At 43.9% G+C, this 17,993-nt stretch overlaps 1 protein-coding gene across 1 annotated transcript in view; it reads left to right on the forward strand.

Annotated features, from left to right (window-relative positions):
• Window positions 1-329: 329 nt before the first annotated feature.
• The window catches only part of POPDC1 (popeye domain cAMP effector 1), a 29,284-nt gene continuing 11,620 nt past the window's right edge, over window positions 330-17,993 (forward strand). The window contains exons 1-5 of the mRNA XM_084261834.1: window positions 330-449; window positions 5,405-5,638; window positions 7,776-7,900; window positions 16,108-16,295; window positions 17,255-17,363. Coding sequence (XP_084117960.1) covers window positions 5,416-5,638; window positions 7,776-7,900; window positions 16,108-16,295; window positions 17,255-17,363 — 645 coding nt within the window. The 5' untranslated portion in view covers window positions 330-449; window positions 5,405-5,415. The remainder of the gene's footprint in view (window positions 450-5,404; window positions 5,639-7,775; window positions 7,901-16,107; window positions 16,296-17,254; window positions 17,364-17,993) is intronic.

The raw sequence follows: 17,993 nt of genomic DNA on the forward strand, positions 1-17,993 counted from the left end.
CAGGGCGAGTCACCGTGTGGTTTAGGTGCGGGAGCCGGGCACTGCTCGGCGCTCGCAGGCTTCAGGCTGCGGGGGGAACAGCGGGGGGTGATGCTCGTTCCGACGGGGGGACCCGGGCGGGCTCCCGCCCCGCGGCCCCCCGCAGCCCCCGCCCCGCGCACCGTACCGCCCCCTGGCGGACCCGCGTCGCCCCGCGGCCCCCCGCCGCCCGCAGTTCCCCGGGGCCGGCGGGAGGCGCCTGCGCGCTGCGGCCGCTCGGCACCGGCCCCGGAGCTGGCGCCGCCCGCAGCCTCCCGCCGGCTTCTGCCTATTTTAGTCACAGCGGCGGCTCGGTGGCCGTGGCCGGACGCGGTGCTCGGAGTGGCGGTTCGAGCCTGTCCTGTCCGGGCGCTACGTCCCCCGGACGGCCGGGAAACTTTTCCGAGGGCGCGGGCGGGGCTGCGGGGCAGGTAAGGGGCGCTCCCGCCATCCTGCGCCGGAGAGGCGGGTGGGTGTGAGTGGCCGGAGCGGCGGGAGGTTTACCTGTGCGGCGGCGGCTGTCCCGGGTAGGCTGCGGGCGGCGGGCACCGGCGGCGGGTCCCTCTGACCGCGGCGGCAGGAGGACTTGAGCGCCGGGCTCCGTGCTGGACGTGCCCTGCTGCCCGCCGCCGGGGCGACGGGCTCCCCGCTCTGGTCTCCGTGTTCCCCTCTCGGGCGCTCGCCAGGCTTCGCTGCGGCGGTGCCGGGCGCCGTCCTGCCCGGTCCGAGCACGGTCCCGACGGGCGCTCTGGGAACAGGGGCTCCGCCGGTACGGGAAGCACTTGCCTTGGAAACGGCCCTTCGCGGGGGGAAGGGACCGGTTGCTCCGTTGGTGTTAAGTGGGTTTTAATTTACTTGGGGCGGGGTGGTGCTGGAGAGAATGTTGGGTTTGGAGTTGTCGCGTTGTGGGCTAAACTGAAGCTTCGGAGGCGGGGGGGCGGGGGGCGAGCTGTGGCTGCGCCCCTCAGCCCGGGCTTTGCGCGTCTGTGCGCAGCGCAGCGGGAGCGCAAACGCGGTTCACAACCCCCCAGTGCCGTAGAACGGCTCTGCGGCTGCCAACGCGGGAGCGTCTCTGGCGGGTGGACGCTTCTGTTCACCGCGCGGAAGGCTGGTGGTGTTAAACTTCCCCTGGAGCGGGGTGTAGGGCGAAGCGAACAGATTTCTGTACTTCGTGGCGCGTTTAGCGGACGCGAATTGGCCCCAAGGAGCGTCCCGAAACGCCTGTTTTCCTATAACGCCGTCCCATTCACCCATTCACTCCTGCTTCATTATAGAAAGGGAATTGGTAACTTAAACTGTAATTAACTTAATTGCATTAGCACCAGCAGTTTGTCTTCAGCTCACAAAGGCAAAGAAATTGTCTAAATTCTCTGTGCTGCTTTTGTGCCACGTAGAAAAGTAGTGAGGCTCTGCAGGTTGTTGTTTTTTGGGGGGGGGGGTAAGTTTGATTTATTGTTTTAAAAAACTTTATTGAGGCTCACAAAATCCATCTACATAAATGGAGGACTGTGAAGTCACGGTGGCTCCAAAGTTACCCAGGCGTGCTCAAACAAGGCTTTAAGCAGCTCACTTGTGTAACACTGAGCAGTAAAGGCATGGGATATGGAATAAAGTGGATGGTGATATTGACTGGGACACTGCACTGTCCCGTATCGGCCTGGCTGACCTGTTGTCCTACCATCACCAACTGCTTTAAACCTTTCTGCTCTGCCTGTCTTCTTTCAGTGTTGCCTAGGTATCCCTAAAACCCCCATTTGTCTTTATGTCTGAAGTTTTAGGAACCCAATACTTTTGGGAATGGCTTTCAGAAGTTTGGCCTCTTGTATGAAGGTGTCCTGAGTGTATAAAACATCTTGGAGTGAGCTCATCTCATTTATGTTTTGAGAACTTGTATTTTCATGCCTTAAAAACATGATCTATTACCTTAAGTCTCTATCCAATCGATGAACACACACACACACACACACAAAAGCTTTACTTATACTAATTTCTGACAGATGTAAAGTGTCGCTGAATGGAGTCTTTTTGAGATCTGTTTCTTTTTTTGTTCCTGTTTGGACAATAGGATGTCTTGAGCTTTCAATCAGATGAGTTTTCAAGCTCTTTGTTTAACTCTAAATCCCTATGAAGGAAACATTACTGGATATTAAAAATACTCTTTTAATTCTTTGCCCTATGTTCCATAAAGCATACATTTCAGTTGACACTACTTCCCCATTTTTTCCAAGATTATTTGACCATGTTGGCTGCATTTTCTCGTAGCAATACACAACTTAATATATTGAAAACCTAATGATAAGACTTTTAAGTCTTATGCTGTATTAGTCCTTAGCACACACAACCCTAAATTACAATTTTAAGGGCCTGATTCTGTATTTCCAAAATTATTTTTTGACTCTCTGAGGTAGTAGAAGGTAGGAAGTGACAATTCCAAGTCCCTGACTGTTGAACAGCAGATTTCTTGTTAATTCTTCTGTATTATTTGTCAGCAGTAGATGTTAAGACTAAAGAATTGGATCTAAAAACTACAGAGATGTTATTTTGAATATTTGTGTTTCTGATGCTACCTGTGGACAAACATTTTGGGTTAAGGTTTGTAACCCTGTTGGCTTTTTTTTTTCTGGTTTATTCTTGAACAGGCTCCCTAGTTGAAATTTATGGGCAGCTCTCATTCAGAGCTGGTGTCGCAATCTGTCCCTGTGTCACTTTGCAGATAGCATCAATCTACTTCTGCCAGCCTTTAAAACGCCATTGTGACAGAGAAATTCTGCAGCTTTCTGCTGGTTTCCATGACGTTAGCCATGCTGCAATGTTTGACTGAGGGTAGTAGGTTAAGCTCAGTTGTATTCAGGTGTGGACTTCAAGGTCTTTAAGAAAAATCTTGTTAAAAAAAAGAAAGAAAAAAATGGGCATGGTTATATTTAGGCTCTTAAATTCTAATTAAGGCAACTGAGTATGTGGTCCAGGTTTTCAGAAGCATTAAACATCCTGTTGTTACAACTATGGGCACTTTATTGCCAAAGACTAAATGACTCGGTCAACACTTGTTGGAGAAACGTCTTCCCCTTATGACTAGATGCTGGCTGGTGGGTTATGGTGTCATGATCAGTGGCTAAGGAGTGGTGTTCTGGCTGGGTTGTGAGGGGAATGAGTTTGTCATGTGCCGTGTAGTTGACTGGGCTCATTGGGTTTCCAGTCTTGAAGTGTGTGATGCTTTGCAACCAGGCCTTAAAGAGTAAGGTACCCTCTCTTCTCCCAGTGATGCAGTATGAAATTTTGCTATTAAAAAATCCAGCATCAGGAAAGCTTTGTGGATTTGTGATCAGATGAAACGGAAGTTACCCCTTGCAGCCCACTTTAGCTCTGAGATGAGTCAGTGGGCTTATGGCTGGATCTGCACAGGAATGCGAGTTTGGTTGTCTTACTCTTTTCCCATGTGATGCCACAGTAAGCGGTGCTTTTATTGGCAGGTGACTAGGCAGTGAAAGACTCAATGTACCTAGAAGCTCCGCCGATAACTCTTTGCAGGAGATCTATGGATCCTGCTGTTCCAAGGAGCTTACCTTGCTTGAAAACAAGAGGAGCATGATCACGAGAGGTGTGTAAGATGAGCGCAAGTTAGCAATCGCCCTCTGTTTATGAGGGCATGAAAGTGCCAGTCCTGCAGCTGAGTGCAGGCTCACGCTTTGGCTCAGTGGGTGAGTGGCTTTGTCAGGACAATGAAACTGCTCTTGTGGCTCTTGTCACTAAATCCAGGAAAAAAAGCTGCCTGTACAGTACCTGGACTGTGAACTTGTTTTGGCACCAACATTGTTGGTAACAACTTAGTGTAGAACTTGTTTATGTCAAATCCCCCGCATTTGAATTGACCTTTATGAGTAACTAATGTAGGGATGAAAAGAGGGGAACAAGCTCTTAAGAAGTAAGTGGACTGTGTATTTTGGTAAGGATCAGATGTTTTGGGTGGGTTTTTTTCCCCCCTTTGAAAATCATATCTGTCCAGTGGCTCTGTACACTATGATATGTTGGTGTTTGATCCTGCAAGATGCCTCTGCATGTTCTGTAGCATGGCTTAGTCTCAACAGGCTCTGGGCATCAGAGAGGAGCTCTCAAAGGGTTGAGGTTTTCTTTCTGATTTCTTTCTTCCCACTGCTTTAAAAAGGGTTTTAAAAGACCAATTAATTTCAGAAATTTTCCAGCTTGCTTATGGCTTGTACACAAGTTGATTTGGGGCGTGGGGGGGGGGAGGTGGGGTGGTAATAAAAAGAATGGATGGAAGTGAAGCAACTTGAAATTACTTCACAGCACTTTTACATAACAGACAAATGCCGAGCGTATTCCAGTCTGCAGGAAGCACTGGGTGTATTAACCGTGACTCGGAAGTCTGCTGAGCAGATGAATTACGTGACAGCGAGTGAGGGCACGCGGCAGGGACGTGCACCGTCTCTACAGAACTGATTTGAACACGAGTCCCACCGTGCTGCATGTTAGGGAGCCTGTTTGCTCGGGGATACGTGCATGGATTTCATCAGCAAGGCTCCAGCAGAGCTCCATGTAATCCCTCCCGCCGCAGCGATGGGGGAGCATACGTGCCTCGCTGGAAGCAGGGCTCTCCCGTGTTTCTGACAGCCCACCTAGGAACTGTCGTGTTCCTCCAGCTGGGAGCTGCTCTGGGTTGAGAAGTCCTTCTGGAGTGCTTGTAACGCCGACTGCAGTTCCCTAGAGAGACCAGCCTTTAGACTTTAAAGGCAGTGTCTTGAAATCTTCCACTTTACTATTAAAAACAAACTAGAAAGAGAATTTTTTACTTGGTGTTGGGGAGCGATTTTTTTCTTCTCTTTTAATTGGTGTGAAATCAAAATATGCCAGATCTATTATTACAACAAAAATCCCTGTGTATTTTTAGATTAGAAATCAGCTTTTTTTTTAACTGTCTTGTTTTCTCCAGGAGTTCCACAGACAAAGATCTTTCAAGCCTGCTCATTCTAGGTACACCAAGTGATTTCCCTGAAAGAGTGGCAACCTTGTTGTAACTTGGGTGTCTCCCTTTCTGGTTTCATAGCATCTGATCAACTGGGATGAGAAACAATAGTTTTTATTTCCTGTTCTCAGAAGTGGTTGGGGTAATTATTTTTTTTTTGCCTATTCTGGTTGATCTGTGCAAGATGCCCCATGGCTTAGAACACCTCCAAAGGATCCTGCAAGTACTGCAAGAAAGCCAGAAGTTGAGGCAAGTTTTGCCAGCCTTTTTTCTCATAAATGATAATGGGAAAATATATCCTGGGAAGAAAGAGAATAACCTGAAATCCATATGTATGTCTAATATATTTCAGTTTAATGCATCATTATTTTTATTTTTTCCCCCTCTCTCTCTCTCTCATTGCAGGAGTCTCCAAGATGAATACTACAGCAATGAGCCCGCTCACTGTTACTCCACTAGGTTTTATTCCAGACTTAAAAAACACCACCCTTGTGCCTTTCAACGAGACTGCATGTGAAAACTGGAAGGAGATTCATCATCTTGTTTTCCACGTGGCAAACATTTGCTTTGCAGTCGGACTGGTTATTCCAACCACTCTGAATCTTCACATGATTTTCCTGCGAGGCCTGCTCACCATAGGTAGGAGAATTATTCTGGAGACATTTGCAACCTTCCTGTGACTGCTCATGAACAGGACAGAGCTTTCTCCTGGTCCTTTCTGCTTACAGGGAAATTCCAACACACATTCGTGGTTGTTGTGCTCTGCTGAAGGTGTTTTTGGTGTAGGTGGGGATCTGTTCTGGTCCTGGCAGACCTTTTCTAGAAAGATTATATGACTCTAGGCTTATAAAACTTCCCAGAAATACAACTTAGGTCTTCAAACTTGTTTAGATTCCAAATAGAAAACAAGTGGACCCCACTTACGTCGGATATGACTGAAATCACAGTTAAGGTCGTAATGAACCATCAACTTAATTTTAGATTTCTAGTGAATAGGTTGACTGGTATGCCTGAAGTGGTTAAGGTTTACCTTGAAGCTTGATGTCACCCCATGCATTCTTTAAATACAGGTTCAAACACGTGGTGTTTGTGGATCACCAGAATGTGGAGTTTTGATATGAAGTTTGTGTGTGTTCTCCTGTAGTCAGTGGCACTCCTTCCACTGGTGTAGGCATCCTGTGATACCAAAATTTGACTTTGGGGTGAGAGGGAAACTTAAGTTTGGCATGCTTGAGACTAAACAAGTGTGGTTTCGTTTTAAACACTCTTGCAGTCCCACAGCTATTTGAGAGCTCCCATGCTTGTGTGAGACAGGGTCGTTGTGATCAAAGGAGAAGGAGTAGTGACTCATTGCAGCGCAGAAAAGTTAACCCTAGGGGTGTTGTGATACAGAGCATGCTTAAGTATTTCTAAGTGAGAAAGCTTATTTGTATAGTAGTGTGGGTTAGTGTTATGGTAGAACTTCTATGGTTGAATTTACAATGATCTTGCTTTTAACAGCTATTACAGGGTAGCTTATTCACACAGACTGCACCAATGATTGAGTGTCTGAGCATCACAAGACATTTTGTCTGCATAGTTCTTGTTTTAAAAGCAGTGGGAGCTCTGTACTTGCTGAGCTTGTTGCTTTGGTCTGCAGGTCTTACTGCAGTCTGAAGAGATACAGAATCAGTTTTGCAAGCTAAGATGGCAACTATAAGCAAGTAACAAAGCCTGGTTCCACGGGATCTGTCCCCATTGCTTTGATGACCCTGTCCCATCCTTGTGCTGCTCCACATTGTCACTCCCCTTTAATACTTCCAGGCCTTGTGTCCTCCTCCCATGTAGTCTAATTAATTAGCTGATCAAAAGTCATCAGTTTTTGATTTTCTTTCTGATCTGTACGTAACTGCTGCCTGGAAAATCACCAGTTCAGACAGAATAGATAATACTGAGTTCATTAATTCAGCATCCTCTTCAGGGAGAAAGGGAGAAACAGTTCAGCACTTCTTCTCCTTCTTTCCTTTGCCTGAAACTTAAGGGAAAATTTATGTGTGACCTCTACAGCTATCTCTATCGGACAGTAAGTTCAGTGATGTGGGAGAGACTCACTGATGCGTAATCTATCATTTGATAAGTATTGTCTTTGTAGGCTAAAAATAGTATCCCTAATTATACAGATGAATATTGACAATTGCTTTAAAAGATAAGGCAAAGTAAAGCAACTAAAGAAAGAATAAGCATTTGAAACCTTCTTTTTCCTGAAAGAGAATTCAGGTTCCTGCTGTGACCTTGTAAAAATGCAGTGATGATGCTTCATTTAGATTTTCAAAAATATCTTTATGACTGTAGGAGACTTTTAGTCTCTTGTTTGATTAATTAATGCAATGCCAGTATTCAAGTTTTGCAAGCTACATAGGTTTTTTTGGGTTTTTTTGTACCTGAGGTACAGTCTTCCCCTGTCCCTTTTCAGCTTCACTTTAACAGACCATTGTGGGGTGCACCTTTCTGCTTTCCCTAGTCCTGGTCTGAATTATTGCTGCTCTGGTATTTCAGTCCCACACAGTAGGACTGCACTCTGCTGTCAACCTGCTCTCAGTGCCTGTTTATAGCACTGTAGTCATCAGCTCTGCTACCAGTGTGTGCACCGATCCACAGAGCCTAAGTGTATTAAAGCTTGTGGAATATATTGCTTTTCAGTGTAATTACACCCAGAGGACGCATTCCTGATGAGCTTGTACAGGCATGTTTATTGTTCAGTGAAATTTAACTTCCTTTTTTTTCTCTCACTTTACAGGATGTGCATTGTTCATCATTTGGGCTACGCTCTACCGCTGTGCCTTGGACATAATGATCTGGAATTCTGTCTTCTTGGTTGTCAACCTTTTACATTTCATATACCTAGTCTATAAGAGAAGACCGGTATGTACAACACCTAAACTGCACCAACAGTTTAGCATGATGCTTGAGAAAGGAAGCTTTGCCCATGGTTTGCTGGACATGCCATTAAATTACACAGCAGCTCTTGAATTAGATGGGAGTTCTTTGGGATGGAGTCAATCAGTTACTTCAGGAGGATCCAGACCACAAGTGTGATCTGATGCAGTACATGATTATTTCCCTGAAATCCATATTCTTGAAAAAAGTCATTTGACTTTAGAAGTTGCTGGTTGGTTTTGGCTGTTGTCCTTGGTTTGGTGGTAAGGAAGGGCTGCTCAAAGAGAGGTTTGGGAGCAGGGAGGGTGGGAATATAGTTTTCACCACTCACAAGAGTACATGCATATAGAAATAAAATCCTACTAAGAAACATAATATTGAGCATTCCAGGGCTGTCACTTTTTAAAATTAGGAGTTTGAGAGGTGTTAAACTTTCCTATCTTGCTTTTAAGTCTTGAACATCCTCTGTGGTGGGAAAGGAGACTGATAAATTAAGTGCCCTAACAGAGTGTTATTTCAACATAGGAACAAGTGATGCAGTCTGTTTATAAATGGTCTTTTTGCTTTGCTGACAAGTGCTTTAGCCCATGCTTTGTACTGCCAGATTCCTTTTAAATACAAATTAAAGGTAAACGAGGTGCTACTACCCATTTCGAATGCCTGTGGGACTCAAAGATAAGCAGCAAAATTGAGTAAGTGTAAGAACAGCATCCAGTGAGTTTTGTTTTGTTGCCTTCAGGAGGATGTGTTGGATAACTTTCTTCAAATGTACTCTAACAATGCACTTGAAGCACATGCCAAAAATACAGGATTCTCTGCCCTCTTTTCAGCTAAATGTACATCTAACAGAGAGACAACTTATTCCTATGATTCTGTGGTTTTGTTGGTATTACTCATCCAGAAGTATATTCTGTTTCTGTAGAATGATTAGCAACTCGACATTCTGTTGGTATATGCACATCCAACCTAGATAATCTTTAATATAATAGTTGCTGCTATGTGCCAGTCAAATATTAATGAAATGCCAAGTGTTCAAAATATTAATGTTATATTCTGTAGTCGACAAAATCTAAGACAGATAGATTTATAATGTGAAGATTATGTATAACTCTGCCTTTGCCCCAGATCAGACACATTCTGGGCATGTGTAATAGCTGGTACAAACCCTCCCTCCCCCTCAAAAGAAGAAAAAACAGCAAATAAACCCCAAACCTAACTGGAAGCAAGTCAACACAGCAAGTGTAACTCTTCAGCAAGTCAACACAGCCTGTGTAAGCTGCTCCTCCTTTCTTGGCAAGGCAGTATCTGATCGTCTGGTCTCTGTCTTTCCTCAAAGATAGCTTAAAGCTAGCTAGACTGGTCTACTACTAGATGTTTATTGATGTGTATTTTAAATATTTCTAGTTATTTATATTACACTCTCCAAGAATAATCTTCCCAGTTGAAGGGTAAGTTCCTGTTTGGTTTGTGTTGCTAGTGCTGTTATTTTTAGACTATTGGGTCCACTTACGTGTCAGCGTCGAGATTCAGAAATACAGAGAAGTTTCACCATATTGCTGTTGGTCAGCTGTGGCCATGCTGCCCAGTGCACCACCCAAAGTAGTAGTTGTGACAATGTAGAGCCAGTGAAGCCAGACTGGGTGTCTGCAGTTGGATATCCCAGGCAGGTGCTTTGGTCTTCATATTGAATGAGCTCGTGTTGCGCTCTTTTCCTTCGGTGAAGACACGAAGGTAACGTGTTCTGCTTCCCCTCCACCCACCCACCAAATTTGCCTTTTAATGTCACCTTGAGACCTCTAGTCTTTTGCCAGATGGGACAGGAATTGGCTACTGAAGCTAGAGATCATTGAAAAAGGTAGGAGCACACAACTGAAACTCATTTCCTAAGGAAAAACAAGCTTTAAAACTTGTACTGTATCTTTGAAAGTGAGTTGTGGCATGTGTGTCCTGAGAATATGGGTAATGGTCCCTGGGTTCCTACCCATCCAACCCTTTCCAAAAATCTAAATAAGAGGTTATTGGAGAGTGAAGGAGGTGGAGGAGCATCTTGGGAGGTGGACACGCAATTATGTGCATGAGTGAAGAATCAGTACTGAATTAAGCAAGAAAACCTTTTTCTTCTGTTATTACAATTGTAGACTAAAAATCTATGTTAGCACAGGCTAGGGGGGGTTGTGCATTGTAGTATAGGCTTCATCCTGTTGAAGTGCCAGCTATTTTTGCTAAATCCCCAAGTAAGTCTATTAGGAGAATTGCTTATATGTGTTAAGTGATAGAGTGATGGAAGTGGATGAACCCATCTATAGGTGGGGTTAGAAAGGAGGAATTACCTAAGGACATGAAACACCTGATAAACCGTCAGTCACCAAAACTGGTTGAAAATACCTCTAAGAGAGGAAGGAGCAGAGGACCTGCCTTTAACTTTGCTCTGCATTTCTGTAGCCCTTCCACGCTAGCTGTGGAACCACAGCAGAGCTGAGGTGCTTGGCAGTCCTGCAGGCTGCCCACCATACACCTATGGTGCAAAACCATGGCTGCTCTTAGGAGCTGGAGTGCTGGGCAGAGAACAGTAGAGGAAACCTAGGAAAACCGACTTTGGTGTGGATCTTCTAAAATGCTGTGCAAGGTCAGGATTTCAGCTTAAGTAGAGCCAGAGCAAGCTGTCAAAGGGAGAGGAATTTAAACAAAATTAAAGGGGATGGGTGGTAAAAAGGCTGGAATCTTGATCGGTGTGGCTAAAAACAGCTGCAGAACCAACTCCGATAGGCAACCGCAGCCTATAAAATGAGGGTAAAGGTTAAATCGTGTCTGTCTACAAGAAGCTGATAAATTGAGTACATCTACTTACATGTGTTAACAAAGGAAGGGTTCTACCTACAGCAGTGTTCCTCTGGTTGGAGAGCAGATTCACCCAAAGGTTACCATCTGCAAGGCTCTGTGACGTTTACAGCTTAAAGCTCAGCCAAGAATTAGTTCTGATACACAAAGAAGTGGCACTACATGCCTCATCTATTAAGACTTAAAATAATTTCAGTATTTTTCTTTCAATTAAGTTTTATAAATAACAGTATTTATTGATATTGCATGACAAATATTATGCTATTGGTATAATACATAATCAGTAATATTTTTAAATCGGGGCTTTTTGTCTTTCTAAACACCTTAACATTAGTTCCTTTTCAGGTTTTGTTCTCATCTCACTGTCCAGCAATGACACAATACAGAGAGATTTACTCTTTTCTTTTTCCAGAAAGACCTGAAAGGAAACAGTGTAAGAAGAGGCATATAATTTGGGTAGAACAACTAAGAATGAATAGTAGTTCAGTTGCATCAGCTTTGGGTAGGACAGGATGAAATACACCATGGCATAGAAGACATGGATGCCCTACGTAACTGTTGACTGTTTTCTTTAGGTAGTTTCAGTCATGTACTGATACTTGTGCTGAAATACTACATCATTCAGGGCATGGGTGCTCCCAGAAATGAAAGGAAGCGTGTAATATCTGAGTTTGAAAATGCTCTTAATTGTTAAAGAGCCCAAATAGTTATTTGTGGTCTCTACTTCTGCTACAGGATGACTCTATCCATCTTCAAGTTAAAACACCTCGTTTAAGCTGGTTGTCCAGTGTAATTCAACCCACCCACCCAATATCTGTTTAAGGTGTGACAGTGACATCAGTCCCCAGTGGCCAGAGAAAGGACTACACAATTGTTGCAAGCTACTAGCCTAGCTTTATACAGTCATAGGTGAGATGCAAGTTTTCGCTGCTCTCTAGCAGCCTGAGAAAACCAATTCAGATTGCTTCACACTGATCTAAACTGTAACACTGTGGAGAACTGGGGTCTGGCTTTCAGGTCTGCATTCTCACCACTACGGCTGTGGTCTGGGAACTGTGGATACCCGGTTTCTCTGAAAACTGGGTTCTAAATGGCTAGTGACTTATGTGAAGCTAAACAATAGCTGAAATGATGTGGACTCAGGGTAATATCCCAAACAATATATGAAGACTACGATCAGCAAGCTTACTTGAAGTGATGCCTGGTAGTCACGTGTCTCTTTTAGCACTTTTACACATTCTGTTGAAAGCTGGGTTTAAGTGCTTTTCCTGTGGAAAGCTAGAGAATGGGAGGGGAAAAAAGGAAACTCTCAAAAAGTGATTTTGAATGAGATTTTCTGCCTGCAGCTATTGCATTGCCCATCTCAAAATCAATTCTATTTAGTCATCCTCACAGATGACTTTTTAAGGAAAAGAAGGAATGGAAGAATAATGACAAGTTAGTCATATTACAAAATGAATAATTGATGTGTTCAGTTGTTAAATATTTATTTTATTAAATGGAGCATGCGAAACAGCGGCGTGTTTCTCTTCTGACCAGAAGATTATATCTGTGGTTTTGACTCCTTGGAGCTTTACAGATCTGGCATTTTTAGTCTGAGTGGAAGCTGAAAGAATCTAATCGGTGTCTCTACAGAGCTCTGACTCGGAGCTCTGGCAGTGTCCCAGAATATTTCAACTGCTGCTGAACAAAACATTACACCTACCAGTATGGCTCATTTGGAATATGACCCACAAGCATGACTGGAGGAGCAGTCAGCTGTGCTTGTGACAGGTGAATATTCTGTTATGAGGGAGGCCATCTAAAATATATCCAAGGTATCCAACCTGATGGTTTTTAAAGAAAGTTGTTATGCCTACTTTCTCTTGAGTATTGTACATTAGAGGAAGACCACGAACCCTGAATTATGTGGTAGTTAAGGGATTGCATTAGCACTCCAGGGCCAAAGCCTGTCCTCAGGTCTGTCTGCACTGTTTTGAATTCATGAGTCTTGGGAACTACTTGCACATGTACCTGAGAAAGGAATTTATCTCTTTGAGTTGCCATGCATATTAAATTGGTATGGTTGTTAAAAGTGAAGGAGCTCCTGGAGAGCTCCAGTAGGCACAACCAATTGTTGTCTGACTTCATAGGTATATGGAACGTATTTTGAAACTGAACAGTTAAGTGAAATCCCTGACACCAGGCAGCTTCTCTTGCCAGTTTAAATTTTAAGCTTTGTTTTGTCCTTGTAGATGTCCTCTGCTAAAGGCTGTGGCATAAGGAACATTCAGGAAATAACCCCCCCTCGATTTCATATAGATGTAGTCACTACTGGAAGATTGGAGTAGCAATTTATTGACTGTGGAAACCAGTGTAACTCGAGGTCAAGTGACATACTAGCCATATGTAAGTCCGTGAGTCTTAATGGCATATGCCCATGAGTGCTGAGGGAGCTTGCTGATATCAATGTGAGGCCACTTTTGATAATCCTTCAGGCACATGAAGAGCAAGAAGATGACCAGGAGCAGTCAGGTGGATTCACCAAGGGGAAGTCATGTTTAACCAACCCAATAATGTTCCACAATTAAATAAGTGGCTGGCTAGATGGAGAGCAATGGGTATTGTTTAACTTCAGTCAGGCTTTTTCCATTGTCTTCCATGAAATTCTCCTGGAGAAGCTGTTGAAGTGTGGGCTGGATGGGGAGACAATGAGGTGGATTGAAAACTGGCTGAGCTGAGGGTGGTAATCGGGAGTAAGAAGTCTAGTTAGAGGTGTGTACTGTACGTGTTACGCTGGTGTGTATGCTAGAAGCATAGCCTAGGAGTTAGTACTGGGTCCAGTCCTGCTTGATAGCTTTGTTACTGATCTGGGTGATAGGGCAGAGTGTACCCTGATGAGACAAAGTTGTGGCTGGTAGGACAGAAGATTGGGCAGCCTACTGCCGTGATAGGTTGGAGAAATGGGTTGACAGAAATCTAATGAAATTCAATAAGAAGTACCAAGTCCTGGACCTGGGGCAGAACAACCACATGTACCAGGACATGCTGGGGGCTGCCCAGCTGCAGAGCATTTTTCCAGGAAAAGACCTAGAGGTTCTGTTGGACACTGGAACATAAGCCAGCAATGGGCCTCTGTGGCGAGGTGGGGCAACAGTATCCCAGTGACAGGGCCAGAGGCTGTGGAGACAAACTGAGGCACATCTGAACATCAGGAAACACTTTGTTACTATAATGGTGATGGAGCACTGGCACAAGTTGTCTAGAGAGCTTGTGGAAGCTCCATCCTTGAGGATATTCAGAAGCCATCTGAACATAGCCCTGGGAAGCCTTGCTCTAGGAGAGCAATCAGGTCTTATATTCCAGCCATCCTTTCCTTGGCTCTGCTAGCATTTGTTGAGAAAAGGATTAATTTCTAGGAGGAGGGAGACATGGAACAATGTTGACAATGTAATGAAGTGGGAAGACCTATTTAAATGTTTTGAGGAGGCAGTAATTCACATTTGATTGACACTTATGTATGGACAGATCAAAAAAATCAAAGAAAGTGAATGCTTTAATACAGTTGTGGGTGGTAAATGCACACAGGTACTGTAAACAAAGTTGGCAGTAAGTTTGCTGATGTGTAAGGAATATAAAGTTCCCAGGAGCACTCTCATCAGGATAATTTTTTCCACAAAGCCCTTGGAAACGGGTGTTGGTATGTATATCACATGGAGGCTGCATTAAATACTTGTGGCTTAGACATTTGCTTTTACTCTTTGTGGTATGAGGCTGCCTGGGTGAAAAGTGAAGCCTGCAGGTTTGGGATACCTGAACTAGAGTGGGCTTCAGTAAGGACCTTTTGTGGAAGAGTAAAGGCTGAGAACTTGTGAAAGGACAGCAGCAAGGTCATGTAAGCAGCCTTATATCTTCCTGTTTAGCAGTTTACTAACAAGCAGCATCCTATTTCTGTGGGATTAACCCACCGTCTCTGCCCACTGGATTATCACTTCCAGAGCAATTCTCATGGTGTTCAGTGGCCCGAGTGTGGGATGGATGGCATCAGTCACTGAGGCAGTGTGAAATACTCCAAATATAGTTCCACACATCTAGAAAGTTTCTGCCTTAGCTCAGTTTGTCCTATATTTAAATAAACTTGAAATGTAACAAGGAAACCTCAGTTTTCCAAGGCAGCTTTTCATTATGCTTGGTCTACTGTTTGACACACAGAGAATTCTACCAAAAACAGCTCAGGGAGTTGGAATGCATACTTTTCTTAGGGGCTAAAGACTAATTAGTTTTCACTTTAAAATGCTCACCTGGGGAGGGAATAGTGGCAGTTTGAAGCCCTGGTGGACCTGAGGCACCCTGGGGCCTCCTGTGGTCCCTCTGGATTCCCTACCTCATCCAGCCACAGGGTGACTACAAGTTTTTAGATTCCCACTGTGGGTTACTGGCAACTGAAAAGTGACTCCTGTGCTGCCATCTTCTCTCCTTCCCTGTTTTTAACATTTATATTCACACACAAATTTAGAATATTGTGTAAATTTAGAATATTCTTGTTTGCTGAACTGGTGCCTCCTTTTCTTATTTCTTTTCTCCTTTCTTCTTGGTTCCTTTTCCATATTTTCTGTTGTATATTATATTTTTATGATCTGATGGTTATTGTTCTAATTTGTTTTCCTCCTAGCAAATATGCAGGCTTTGTTCAGGCTGCCTCTGCTTTTGGGGAAGCTGTGACACGGTCTCATTCCCTGTTGCCTTCATTCAAGAAAGACTTGCAGGCTTGGGACTTCAGCCAACATCCTTTCCCTCATTGCTGCAGCCTTTTGGGTGGGCTTCTAGATGTGGGATGTTCAGCTGGCAGGGGCTTTTTTTTTGTTTGGTTTTTAATGCTCATCACATGTGGCTTCAATATGATGGGTTTGTTTCTCAGGACCCATAGTACTGCTTTTCTACCACAAGTAAGCCAAGATGCTCGGGGATGAAAGGGGTTCCCAGGAGAGCCTGAGGGATGGCCAGAACAATGTGTGCATGTGGTGTGAGAAATGCAGGTGACCTTCCCCCCACCCTGTGTAATTCTGGCCCAAGTCCTATTTGCTGTTACATCAACAGACATGTCAAAAGACTCCCCGTATCTGATTTAGTGTGCTGCTTTGATGGAAGAGCATCCTAAAGCACCAGTGAGCCAGCCTGGGTAGTTTTAGATATGGTTTTGGTCACCCACTCATAAGGACTGTTTGTGGATAGATATCACATGCTTACCAGTACTTTCAGTGCTTAAACATAACAAAGACGTTCCTCCAGTGGAGCGACTAAAACGTGCGCCCGGTCTATCCCGTTTTTAACTAACACCTCTCTGCTTAGTGATGTCTTCTGGTTTCCCATTCCAGATAAAGATAGAGAAGGAACTTAGCAGCCTCTACAAGAGAATGTTTGAACCTCTCCACGTGCCTCCAGAGCTCTTCCAAAGACTCACTGGACAATTCTGCAACATTCAGACTTTAAAGACAGGTCAAGCCTATGCTGCGGAAGACAAAACATCGGTTGATGATAGGCTAAGCATCCTGCTGAAGGGGAAGTAGGTTCTGTAAAGCTTGTGGACAGTCTTAACACTCTGTGTGATGGTCGAATACATTAAAAAGTTGTTGAGGGTTTTGTTAGCTTTTAAAATCATACTGTTCATAGAATACTACGATCTACAGCTGAAGTGTATAGCCATAGACTATTTTGTAATGCTGTTTTCAAGTGACAGTGACATCTCTTACTGGAAGTGTATTAGTCTCCACTTGTGTGTGCAGCTGCATGGATTTTTAGCAGGAATTATGTTTATATACTACTGAAGGCAGTGTCTTCCAGAACAAGGAAGAGATCTGTTTGAGTCTTAAATAGCCAAGTCATCTTCTCAGTGTATTTTAAGGTTAAAATAGTATTGTGCATGAGGGAAGGAAAAATTTGTCCTCCCATGGACTTCAGAACAACAGGTCTGTGGGAACTGATCCATTGCATATGTGTACGTGTGTGTGGGGAGTGGGAGGTCCACTGCCCAGAGACTGACAGGATGCAGGTGAGAAAAGGTAAAACAAATGCCAGTGGCCAGGTTGTGATCTTGAAGCTCTCGCCAAGTTCTGGCCAACACTGTAACCAGTTTCTGCTGATGACAACAGAGACATCGGATTTTACTGTCTGTCTTTGAAGGCACTAGCTGCTCATCACTGCAAAGCTAGGCATCTAGAGGAAGCCTGATTCTGGTCCAGCTGTAGTGCATAACCCTTCAGACGTTTTTATTTTGAATAGCAGAGTTTTGAGGCCACACACTGCTGTGCCTGGCATCATTAGCTGGGAGGAATCAGTGGAGGTTTAGGCAGGAGGCAGTGGAATTTTAGGCAGGCAGGAGATAGGGTAGCTCTGGGGCTGAAGTTCCCAGAAGATTAACATATTTTTGCCTGTTACCTGCTGCTTTACCACTGTCAATCATCATGTTTAAATTAATCAACTTCCATGACTTTAAAATGTTGTTTCATACGTTTTTATTTCCAGAATGAAGGTGTCTTACCGAGGGCATTTTCTGCATAATATTTACCCCTGTGCCTTTATAGATTCTCCTGAATTTCGATCCACGCAGATGAACCGGGGTGAGAAATTCCAGGTACACTTTGGTTTAAATGTCACTGTATGTGAATGAACCAGATCATAAAACAACAGAGCGTAAACTTGGTCAGTAGTGAACTATTTGGCCTGCATAATTTTAACTCTTTAGTTTCATGGTGGACCATATCAAGGGTATCTTTTAAAGTGAGATGCTGTAAAGCAGTATTGTGATGGTGTTCACTGAGAAGTTTGCTATTTGCTATTCTGTTTGCAAGTTTGTTTTGTGCCAAGAGATTATTCAGGAGAAATAATTTAAGGGAGCGCTTGACTGGAAAAGAGATGATGTGAGCAGTCTCATCGCTGGCTCATAAACAAAAGAGAAAAGTTAGCTATTGTGATATTTGGTGCAACTAAAATGAAATACTTAAAGGTGCTAGTAGTTTTCATTTGGGTTTTTTATCTACATGTAAAGTTGTTAAAGCAGTGTAAGCTGAAAGAGATCAATCATTTTGAATAAAAATGCTCATATGGATAAAATAAGGGTATATGTCTCTAGCAGTGTGGAGATACTAGTACATTAAAGGATATCTTACTGGGAAAAATACTGTTAGAGAAATTTTTTCCATGCAGTACTGAAATGGCTGTTTTGCTGCTGCTGCTTACATGATGTTCTTTAACTGCATGTACC

Source organism: Gallinula chloropus (assembly GCF_964237585.1).
Source record: "Gallinula chloropus genome assembly, chromosome: 3".
NCBI lineage: Eukaryota > Metazoa > Chordata > Aves > Gruiformes > Rallidae > Gallinula > Gallinula chloropus.